Genomic DNA, 12896 nt, shown 5'->3' with positions numbered 1-12896 from the left:
AAAGCCCTAAAATACCTACAAGACCTAAAAGACCTGTCCGCCTTCGGAATACCCAACTGGCGTGAAGTGGCAGAATAGGGCAGAGTGGCGCTCTCTTGTGTCAGAGGCCACGACCCTTTTTGGGTCACTGAGCCAGTGAAGTAAGTAATATTATGAACTAACAACCCGCCCCGGCTTCGCACGGGTTACACAAAGCCTTAAAAAATTATACATCTAATAAACCTTCCTCAAGAATCACTCTATTGATAGGTGAAAACCGCATAAAAATCCGTTCAGTAGTTTTTGACTTTATCGCGAACATACATACACACAAACAGACACGGAGGGGGACTTTATTTTATAAGGTGTAGTCATAGTTATGCTAGTTACAATGAATTTATCTACGGGCCACGGCCAGTTTGCCTGAAAATAAAGAGTTTTCATTAATTTAGACCCAAAATAGACAACGTTTTCCATTCCCGGCCGATTTGAAAAAACACAACAGCCAACGAACTGAACGGGCAAAACAGACCCTGCTTTTCTATAATGAAATTCCTTCACCAGGTTTTTGCTTTTGTTTTATTTCGCCACTCAGTCGACTTTTGTACCGTTTGATGGGATGGGATATTAACTGGGAACAATTACGATCACCTTAAAGTTCCGATTTTGCTATTGGGAATCTACAAATAAAATATTTATTGTATGTATTATTCATATTATTTTAAGGTTGAAATCAAATATATACACTATTACTTTACCAGTCGCTTTGCAGTGGAGGAAAATATCGTGAAACCGGACTAATCCCAATAAGGCCTACTTTCCCCTCTGGTCACATGGCAGTCGCTTTCGTAAAAACGAGTGTAATCACCAATTCTTGGGATTCCTGGGACAACGCCAGGAAGATGATGGTTTTATTATAACTACATAATATAGTATTACCTTAACCTGGGTTTCCGAAGATCTGACAGGGTGAGGAATACAGATCTTCGCTCCAAAACCCGAGTCGTCGATGTTGGGGTGAAGCTGAAGACCGCCAGGCTACAGTGGGAATGGGCTGAACATGTTTGCTGGATGCATGATGACAGATGGGCCAAAATAGCCACTAGCTGGCATTCCCAGTGTAGTCGTCGTGGCAGAGCCAGACCGTGAAAGAGTTGGCGGGACGACTTGGATGTGTTCCAGCGGGATTGGCGGGATCTTGCTCAGCACAGGGAGGATTGGAAAGGGAGAGGGGAGGCATTTGCTCAGCAGTGGAACACACAATACATACAAACTGAAAAAAAAATTACCATATCCTAATTTTGAAAAGTTAGAGACCTAAAAAATCCTTATAAACCCCAAGTTAAAATCTCAAGCCGTAATCGTAAAGTATCAAATACGATCCTCCATCTTTAAGGCTTCCCAGGACCCGATTGGGCGCCTACTTTATGGATTTAATCAGAGCATTCCTCTCCTTCGTAAATCACTACTCTTTAGATTACATTTATTTGAAACCACATTTTCGTCGGAATCTTAACGTACCTACTTCTTGATTCGATGATAAAATTTTACGAAAATGTAGGGAGGGACGGTAAGATTTTTTTTAACTTAGACTAGACTAGTTATATAGATATAACTAGCGACCCACCCCGGTTTCGCATGGGTTAACAAATTATACACTCAAACCTTCCTCAAGAATCACTGTATTGATAGCGCATGAAAAGACGCGGCGGGGGACTTTGTTTTATTAGGTGTAGTGATAAAAGTATGATTAAACAAATTAATTGTTTTCTTAAAGTAATTCAGATGATCACGCCGCTATTAGAAAATTCATTTTATCAAATAAATTGACAATAATAACAATGCCGTCAACGCCGCAGAAGGAATGCCGCTACAGTAATGCAACTGCTGTTGCCATCAAACTGTCAACATTTTTCGAAAATCAGCGTCAGCGAGTATTTGAAGAAAATAGTTTTCTTGGCTCAGGAAAAAAAAATAAAGAAAATTTAAGCCTCAGGTACTTTATTAACAGTATTTACAAATGTGCACCGGTGTTCGGAATGCGCAGGAGTCTTCTCAAGCCGTTCTTTGATCGCTTGGATCGCCTGACTCTTCGCTTGTCTCTGCCTGGTGATACTGATGATCTGGATGGAGGGTATTTCCAGTCCGGACACCTTGAAAAAAAAACACAGAATTAAAAATAAAATGCTGACGCTCTATTACGTTTACATAAGAGATTAACAGAAGAGATAAGAGCGAGTAAAAGTTATATATGCAATATTTTTATTCCCTCGAATTTCCTTGCGTATCAATTTCTAGCAAGAAAACTAGTAAAGTCGTACCAGAACCAGACATAGATATTATTAGGGTTCCGTACCCAAAGAGTAAAATCGGGACCCTATTCACAAACGTGATTTTTTTGCCGTTTTTTGCGTAACGGTACGGAACTCTTCGTGCGCGGGTTCGACTCGCACTTAGCCGGTTTTAATTTATGTTACTTGAATGTTCATGTTATTTCCGAGTGTTGCTTAAGGCGGTTGTCAACTATTTATGATAACCGCCTAAGACAAAACCAAGACGCTCAAGTTACGGTGTAGAATGTTCTCAACTTAACCAAATTAGTTAACCCTGTGACGGCGCGATGGTCGATAAGCCGTTTAACAAGATGTCCGGGTTGCACTATGGCTTCAAGCTCAAACTGTTTGTGTAAAGGCTTCTACAAACTTTGCAACGAATGGCATGCGATGTTAGGTACCTAATCAATCGATCAAATACCGCAATGTATTGCAAATTGTACGAAACTTCATGTCACTTATGTACGAATTATTATTTGATATTTACCACAAGCTTTTCGGTGAAGGAAAACATCGTGAGGAAACCTGCATACATCTACGAAGAAATTCAAAGGTGTATGTGAAGTCCCCAATCCGCATTGGGCCAGCGTGGGGACTGTAGCCCAAGCCCTCTCGTGCATGAGAGGTGGCATGTGCCCAGCAGTGGGACGTATATAGGCTGAATTATTTATATTTTATTTTTATTTATTTATTATTGCAAATTGAATGCGATTACTGGTGACGTTACGAGAAGCCATGTTCTTTCGGGTTACTCGTGTATATTATGGTCTATTTTCAATTTCGGAGCATTTCACCCGATTGTCTGCAGCAGTTTTGATTTTTCTGAACAGCCTATAATGTAGTTACTAGGAAAAAACCTAAATTCTAGTTCAAGTTCCAGAACAAGTTTCAAAGCTTCCAGTGTGACCAGCTAAGGCAATAACAAGTCAGTAGAACCAATACACCCAAGTTTCAGTGTAGAATACGCTATAGTTAGCGACAATCCGGTGGGACGCTCCAAACACAAATGCGAATAATAACTGAAACTTGCAATATTGCGAGACTAGACATACTGCCGTATTCGAACTTCAAGATATTCATATTCACAAGAGACGATACGTACTAGATCCATTCTAGATACTTTATAGTTTAGATATCAACCAGTTCTCTTTTGCAGCGCAATTCAGGCAACCAATGTCACTTTTACGTTAGATAGATAAATGTGAATTAGATCTCTAAGTCATATCATGTGGAAATCGTTCAAGAGTATCTCCAGAATCGCGCAAATGTCAAATACGACAGGTTAGATCTTAAACATATCGTTATCGTATCTTGGTGATGTCTAAAAGATATCTAATACATATCTATTTCAAAATCCGAATCGGGCCCATAGTTAATATCTATTGAGATAGTAACTAGGTATGACTACTAACGCCGATATCTTTTGATGATCATCAGTGAGTGAGTGAGTCAGTGACGAAATCGGGTTTTTTAGATATGAATAAAATCTAATGTATAAGAGCTATGCAATTAAAATTTTTCATGCTTAACAAGTCCACAATTGACAACATATCCCAAGAGTTTTTTTTTTATCTGGTATAATCCAAACCCAACTTATGAGGGTTCAAAAAAACGACGAAGCGTTTCGAAAAAAGGTAGGAAGTGTCATTACGCTTCGCTTTGCTTATATATGTACAGAATGTATCAAAAACAGTGGGGCATGCTCGGTATCGTGTTCTGATGGAAAAAACTATAAGATTTATTTGTAAATTTATTTTATTACATATTAATTCTGAATTTTGACACGGTCGTCTTAACTTCTTCTCAATCTCAATATCAGACAGTACGTGCCATTTGCACCGAGCTTCCCATTTAGACCAGTACTTGAATCTGTCCTGCTCGAATACGTTCAATGCGATGGCGCTACTGAGGTACAATACAATACAATACAATAATTTATTCATAAAACCAATACAATTTTATACGTCATATTATTCGGTACATTACTATTCTATATTTATAATACATTATTTTAATAAATACTATCTCCTTTACCCTTGCTAAGACCAACCAAATATGAAAGAGATGGCTTTATGACATGAGTCGCCAAATCCGTAAACAATATAACATACATGGGCGTCATAACTCACTTCTCAATATCGGGTAGTACGTGTCCTTTGCACCGAGCCTCCCATTTAGACCAGTACTTGAATCCTTCCTGCTCGAACACTTTCAACGCGCAGGCGCTGTCGTCTTTAATGTCATCGTCCAGTAACGCTGAAAAAAAAAGAAATTGAGTTATGTATTACCTCAACTCAGTATTAAATATTTTTTTTATTGAGCAGAAACGCCTGTAAATGATACTGCCTGGGAAGATTAAACAATAATGCTTATAAATAGAGGAAAACGCATTATGCCGGGCGAAACTAGAACTCATGACTCTGGGATAGTAGCCCGCCGCTCTAACAACTGAGCTACCGAGGGTAAGAACAGCGAATATTTCGACCATATCCTTCATGCGTATGCGTCTTAAGGGGAAGCCTAGGAAGTGCCTATTACTACCATTTGAATATTAATCATCCCGAAGAAAACTTACACTTAAAGCGTTTTAGTTTCTAAACGGTTTTATATGCAATTCCAGCATCTCGACATATTAATTAAGGTATCTAAGGCTTCATAATGTAGAATTAAAATATCAACACTTGTACGGTTTCTCATGAAATATCTAACGCCTGCGCATCCTAAGCTCACCTTCGCAAGTGATGTCGCATTTGCCACCTTTCTTTCCTTCCTTGCACCACTCGCTGCCAATCTAAAGAACAAGATACAAGATTTCGGATGATTAATATCAAATACGTCTATTCGAACTTAAATTAATTTATGTAAATGTCAAAAGATTCAGAAGTTACGTACAAATACAATCAACAAGTAACATTTTAGAATTGTATCGATATTAGTTAAGAATAAAATAAATTAGCGTCCTGATTCGAATTTTAAGATAGGTACGTCAAAAATTTGCTTACGTTACGACATATCCTATCCATATCGTAGGTATATTTAGCAAATTTTTCACGTATCTTAAAGTTCGAATCAAGCCGTATGTCTCAAATTGGATTAGTCAGGTTTCCTCGCAATTTAAAGTTGACAACAAACTCGGACGGTATTGTAATTTTTTTTATAAATTCATTAGAAGCCATTTATAAAAGAAGAAGTAATTTGAATATATTTTAGCTTCTTACCTGGAACAATCCGTAATACTTTCTTCGTGCAGACTTAGTGACTAAAGCAGCGGTGTTTCTATCGCTCTCTTGCTCTATCAGGCATACCCCTGAAACAAGAAGCAGAACATTCATTTAGTATTTACAAATAAAGAAATATTTAAGGACAATCTTACACAAATTGATCTAGTCCCAATTAAGCTACCCCAGTAATACCCTGAACCTGAAACCCCCTGAGTCGTTTAGCTGGGTCACTACTGACTAGGATAGGACTGCCGTATTCGAACTTCAAAATATTCACAAGAGACGACACGTACTAGATCCATTCTAGATACGTTATAGTTTAGATATCAACTAGTTCTCTTTTGCTGCGCAATTCGGGCAACCAATATCACTTTTACGTTAGATAGAGTAAGATATCTATTAGATGTGAATTGGATTTCTATGTCATATCCTGCGGGAATCTTTCAAGAGTATCTCCAGAATCGCGCAAATGTCAGATTTGACAGGTTAGATCTTAAACATATCGTTATCGTATCTTGGTGATATCTAAAATATATCTAATAGATATCTATTTCAGAATCCGAATCGGGCCCGGAGGCAGTTTATTTTTAATTACAATTACAAATCTAGGAATGACAAAAAAACCTTAAGGATGAATCACGCTAGACCGCGCCAGGGCCAGGCCGGAGTTTCCGGTGCTTCGTTTTCTATAGAAATCACCACGTGATTGCCGATCCGACGTCATAGAAAATGACATGTCGGACGCCTCGGCCCGGGGCGGGCCCGGTCTAACGTGAGTCATCCTTTATCCGTATTTTGTGATTGATAGCTTTTGTTGTGATTACATTTTATTTCCTATCTTATCTTTTTAATTAAGTCTCGTTATATTTAAAGCTCCTCATACCGCAATTGGGCGGCTAGATATAACAGATATAAAAGTAAGCCCCGGAAGCTCCGGCCCGGACACGGCCCGGTATAACGTGAGTCATCCTTAACACGTTATCTATCAGAATTCATGGGAAGTCGTCGAGAATCTCAATCGACTTCAGATAACGTCTGTCATCATCTTTATCATTATGATAACAACGTAAGTACCTATTTATCTGCGAACACGTACTTATATGGTAATCGAAAATATTTTACGCATAAAATAGCATTTGGAAATGGTTGGTTCTGTTGATTTTGTTGAGTAATAAATATGGATTCTATTGAATTGAAATCTAGTTAAATTGATAGATAATAAACAATTTATCGCAACAAATTGGACAAATAAAATGGAAATGATAAAAACTATAAGATTAAACAAAGTGACAAACCAATACAAAACTCAGAAATTACAGTCAAATCGTACGCGAAACGCCCCTAATTAAACGGTACTTCATCGTGTAAACATAAGTTTAAGTTTAATCAATCTAGAAGGTTACCCGTAACCCGTAACATACGAGTATTATATAGCTCCCTCATATTTTCATGACTGCTCGGAACAGTCGAGAGTCAAGCGCTCTCACAAAAGAGTAAAATACGACTGGCCAAAGGTGCCTAATTACCTATAGGTATGTACCTACATAAACTACATATTAGGCATAATTCAACCGTTATTATATTCAACCGTTTTGTATGAATTGTATGGGAAATGTAATTCGCAGAATCATTATTATTGTAAAAGTCGAGATTAGACAAGGTGATGAACCCATTATTCTAGTATCATTCACGGATTTTCCTCGTGGACGTTATTACTGACGCTTGACGAGCGAAGGCGAGTCAATTTGATCAACGTTCAATAACACAGTCGTCGCCTTTATTCCGTGGACAATTTCTGTCATTTTCATGTAAAAAGTTTTTTGGTTTATTTTTTTTAAATTGATATGTGTATAAATACATGATGATGATGATCCTTCCTGCCGATTTCGACCACGGCGACCACTTTGACTCCTAGTTAGCCCGGCGCTCGTGCGCCCGAATATGGCCCAAATAAATACCTTTTTTTTTACTCAATAAAAAATACACAGTAATCCATTACACATATTTTTTCGCCAAACTGCATGACAGTTTGTTGGCGAACAGTATATACATAATTATGTTAAGGTTAAGTATATATTATGGGCCTTGTCGCCTGAATCAAAATCTAAATAAAACAATATTATATAGGGCTGGCTAATATAGACGGCGCGCGAACTCGTATGCGATTTCAGTTACATTGAGGACTGTTGGTGACATCCAATCCAGCCTACCAATCAAAAACCGCAATGCAAAGAAATTCGCATGCGAGTTCTCGCACCGTCTAAACGAGCCTTTTTTCTCTGAGCGGCTACCGCGAAAACCGAAATTCGCAAATTGCGGGGATCTTTCTCTTTTACTCCAATAAAGGCGTAATTAGAGTGACAGAGAAAAATGCCCGCAAAGTTATAGCCCTGGTTCTCGCAAGACCTTGACTTGGTCTCGCCCGACGCATGACAATACAACGCCATGCTACATGACAAAATTGCGTTCCATCGTCACGCCTTCGTCGCGGGTTTCCCCGTATTCTATTGTCTCCCTTGAACGATGTTTTTTATACCATGACGAACAACTTACGACCATGATCGTAAAGGGGTATCATAGGATAGCGATACTTACCTCTTTAAACGGAACAAGGGAGTCGGTTACCCATTATACTGGTTTTTAGGGCCACCCCACATTTAGCGTCTTTCGAGCGTCGTCGTCTACAACTCTACGGCCGCTGCTCGACGCAACGTCGACGCAACTGCGCAGCGACGTCATTTTCCATAGCGTGACCAGACACTGACGCTCGAAAGACGCTAAATGTGGGGTGGCCTTTACCCGCGAGTACTCCTGTGTGAGATGATGATGATAATGATGGATGAAAACTATGTTATGTCCTTCTTCGGGCCTCAAACTATCTCCATACCAAATTTCATGTACTTAAATCGGTATACTTACAGTGGTTTAAGCGTGAAATGTGGATAGGTAACAGACAGACAATCTGACAAAGTTACTTCGCATTTATATTATTTATAGGGATTCACTGTGTCTGAATTATAGTTTTATCAATTGTTTTTAAAACAAGACGAGTATCACAAACTTCGTCAATATGTAAATATGTAGGTAGCTTTTTCAAGATTAATTTTATATCTGAGAATATTACAGTATTTACCTAGTCATACTTACAAAGACGGATCTTAATTATGTTAGATATGATAATTCATTCTTATTTACTGAGACATTTATATTATGTAAGCGCACGTATATAATTGCAGATTGTTTTTTTCTCTCAATACTTTATGTACATATTTATTTTGCTCTCGCAAACCGTCATCTTGTAATATTTTATTGCCGCTGAAGCAAATATTACACTTGATAACAATCAAAGCACGTAAGTACTTACCTAACTACATCAAATAATACATAGGTTAGAAGTTTTTATAAGACTAACAGAGAGGACTGGGTATCTTTGGAGGAGGCCTTCGCCTGCAGAGGGGTTCTTGCAGATTCAAATTAATACCATCTGTAGGTACTAAATTTAAAAAAAAATGTAAATAAAAGTTAGTTACTAAATCACTAACAACTCTATTACTAACAAAAATTAATTACTAACTTATTAGATTTAACATTTTTTGTTTTAATTTTTTTTGTAATCTGCAACGAAATAAAAGGCTTTTTATTTTATTATAAGACTAATGTTTTATTTATAATTACTGACATAGTCATAATACTCGTCTTTTTATATACTTATTCGTATGTATGCTATAAACATTATGCTAGTTTATTTATACGGCCCACAACTTTACTAGCCTCCGGCTAGTCACGTAATACAAGAGGTATTAACCTCTAGCCGCCCATACGTCAAACCTTGCCAAGCAAAATGAAATTTTATGTTGTCAACACAAAGTTCAAATTAGAATGGAACAGGAGACCTTTTTATAGGTCTCTGGGCGGCTAGAGGTTAAATGATTCAGGGGTCGCGTTTTGTATTAACATTGAGATTTTACAATGTATTCGAAATAACCACTAGTACGGTTACCATCGGTTACCAGTTGTGATATTGACATATTAGCTCGCGTCTACGTAAATTACTTTCTATACATTTCGCTTGCACTAATATGCGAGTACGAGCGAGATGCATAGAAAGTAAGTTACTTAGACGTGAGTGAATATGTCAATGTCAAAACTGATGGTAGTGGTATAGGTACTCTTATGTCAAAAGTGTCAAAACGTTAGATAAATTGAAATACTAGAATCAATTTCGTGTACCATCCGTAAGCGAGTCGTTTCAATTTCAATTTCGCTGCTGGAAATATTCCCTAAACACTCATCTGCTAGAGACGAGTATAAAAGTCTGCATATTTTGCTTGTGAGGTGTATTAAGGTTATTACGATAGTTTTTCAGATATAAGTAGCTAGTAGTCACAAGTTACGTGATTTTCGATACTACTGATGAGATGTGTTTTATTTATTTATTCACTTTAATTAAGGTTTTGTATTTAAAATAAATTACTGTTTAATAATAACTAATAACCACGTGTTAAATTGTCCTAAAAGGCATCTGCGCTGTTGGCTTCGGCCCCACGCACGCCTCCCAAAGGTCCGGGACCCCATGGTACCGAGATATAGTAAGATATAAAAATAGTGTCATCAAAATAGTCTCTTAGAGAAATTCTCGCTTGGTGGCTGGATCGAATAAATGTAAAATAAATCCTATCTTCATAAATTTGCTGTTGTCTAAATTGTGCCGGTTACAAAATAACCCCAATTTACCATACAAGTATATTTTAGTTCACTATGCAAGTGGTCTTATTGTCTGGATTTGAATATGCAGATTAACTAACATCTAGCCATTTCGCAAGAAATATACGATATCTTGTTATTATCTTTAATAGTAGGTATTTGCTTAAGCAGACGATTTTTACGAGATAATATATATGTTGAAGTCAAAAGTGTGAACTGGTCAAAAGAACTTTTAACCGACAAAAACAGGCAAAACTGCTTTTGACTGAGCATGTTGGTCAAAAGTAGTTTTACCTGAAAATCATACCTATTTCTGGCAGCAGTTTCGTTTTTAGGGCGTAGCAAAAAAAAAATAACCCTAACCTACCTATCTCTGGGAACAGTTTCGTTTTTTGGGCGTAGCAAAAAATAAATAACCCTAACCTACATATCTCTGCGAGTACTTTTGACTGATAGTAACAGTCACAATTACTATTAACCAATGATTTTCAGGTAAAACTACTTTTGACCAACATGCTCAGTCAAAAGTAGTTTTGCCTGTTTTTGACTGCGACATATATAGTTACTGGCTAAATTATTATTTTGATTGAATTATTAGCTTAAAGACCGAACTACACCTGTGCGGATATGATGGTCGTTCTTGTCTACGTGACAGCGTGATAAAACGGTGTCCGTCACTTTCTATTCCACAATGTTAAAAAGTGACAGTTATTTTATCGCGTGGATAAAGTCATCCATAATAATAATATGCCGGCTGATGCATACACATGAAGTTCTGATATCAACTGCAGCTGCATTATTGTTGCGGCGTCGTTATAACCGCTGCTGTTTATGATTTAACCCTTATTTATAGGATCACTCGTGCGTCTGTCCGTCTGTCTGTCTGTCCGACATGTGTAATCAAATCTTGCAAGTTAAATTTGACCCACTTCCCGGTTTCCGATTCAGCTGAAATTTTGCATGCATATATAAATCGCATGACAATGCAATATTATGGCGCCATCGAGCAGATCTGATGATGGAGACAGGAGTTGGCCATAGGAACTCTGTGATGAAACAACGCAACCTAATTGTGTTAGGGGTTTTTAGAACTGTCTCGATGAGTATTAGTTGTCTGTCGTAAGAAAAGTACAGTCAGCGATAAAAGCTTGTACCAAAAATGTAATTTTTGCCAAAAACGTATTATTTATCTACTCCGATCGCCGGTAAACCACAACGTATGACATGACATAACCTCAAATAATAGTTTAGAGTGAGAACAAAGCCGTTCCGGCGAATTATATAGTATTGTTATTAGAGTAAACAAAGGTGACCTTGGACATCATTTTAGCCATAACAAACTGTTTGTTGCTATGTTGTTTTACATGATGTACAGTCAACGGTAAAAATATGGGTGTACAAATCATTTCAAAAATATGTCTCATAACTCTTATGTCAGTGAATTAAGAACTATGGGACATATTTTTGAGTAAGTTGTCTACACCCATATTTTTACCGTTGACTGTACATGATGTTTTGATCAGCTAGATTTGATTCGTTAAGGTACTTACTATACTCGTAGTCTACAGACTAACAAACATCTTTAGAAAGATACATCTATAGGTAGATATTAAAATAAAAGTAAACAAACAATTTGTACATTTTCGGGTAGTTATACCCATTTAAATAAATGTATGAAGGAATGAGAAGTCCGAGCTGATAAGGTTAGGTTAGGTCAAGTTAGATTATTAAATACAAGTTATGTATTAAGAATATTAAGATGCATTTTGTGTGCGTAATTAGTAAATACTAATAGTATTTAGTCAAAATATAAGTACTTCTAGAATGTTATTTTATTGCTCAGATATACATTTATTTTTTATTAATTAGATATAAATCACAATTACATACATTTTGATCCAAAAGCATCGTTAAACCAGAATGGTTTGTCTCGATACTCCATTCCGCAGTACATAAATAATTAAATATAATACAATAGGCACTTAAAACACATCTAATTCGTAAACTGCATAATGAATATATAATGATTGCAAAAATTACAAACTGAGCTGAGAACATTAAAGCAATAATAAATCTAAGTTCGGGTGTTTCAATTTTGTAAAATCATTTATCAATTCAATAATATCATTTAACAACAATCATCAAGCATTTAATCTAAGTAAATAACTAGATTTTTTTTTAATGTTATATATTATATGTATATTATTAAAGCAAATTTACTCACAATTACTAAGAAACGTCCTCTGAAAATTAATTTTCAGCAGCTCCCTCGTGAGTTGACACCTCGTGAACACCTTAGCGTCAACGACTAGCAAAACAAAACACAGCGCTAGCACGCATCGCGCCGCCATCTTTGTTGGCTGGCGGCCGACTGACATGATAGTAAACAGTGTTGAGTTATAATGATATGCGCGAGCGCATTGGATGAGTATTCTTGAGCATAGACGAGTGATCGCCTCATGACCATAACTCGAGGTTGTGGGTGCAGGAATGATTTACACTAGCCTACAAAAAAGTAAAAACATTTTATTTTAACATTTGGTTTGATTGAGTTCACGGTTGTGGCTTTATTTAGCTTAGTTTTAATTTAGTTTAATTTAGAGTTAAATTATTAATTTAGTTTAGTTTAGTTTTAGTTTAGTTTAGTTTTAGTTTAGTT

General features: G+C 36.9%; 1 protein-coding gene across 1 annotated transcript; it reads right to left on the bottom strand.

Annotated features, from left to right (window-relative positions):
- Positions 1-1963: 1963 nt before the first annotated feature.
- On the bottom strand, positions 1964-12623 carry LOC134679213 (lysozyme-like). The gene is made up of 5 exons (XM_063538099.1): positions 12462-12623; positions 5531-5619; positions 5043-5103; positions 4442-4568; positions 1964-2132 (listed from the first exon to the last, which is right to left on the bottom strand). Exons 1-5 carry the CDS (start codon positions 12613-12615, stop codon positions 1994-1996), a joined length of 570 nt encoding a protein of 189 aa, XP_063394169.1. The 5' UTR covers positions 12616-12623; the 3' UTR covers positions 1964-1993.
- Between the last annotated feature and the right edge of the window lie 273 nt (positions 12624-12896).

Source organism: Cydia fagiglandana, chromosome 2 (genome assembly GCF_963556715.1).
Source record: "Cydia fagiglandana chromosome 2, ilCydFagi1.1, whole genome shotgun sequence".
NCBI lineage: Eukaryota > Metazoa > Arthropoda > Insecta > Lepidoptera > Tortricidae > Cydia > Cydia fagiglandana.
This window is presented reverse-complemented; position numbering and strand designations above follow the sequence as displayed.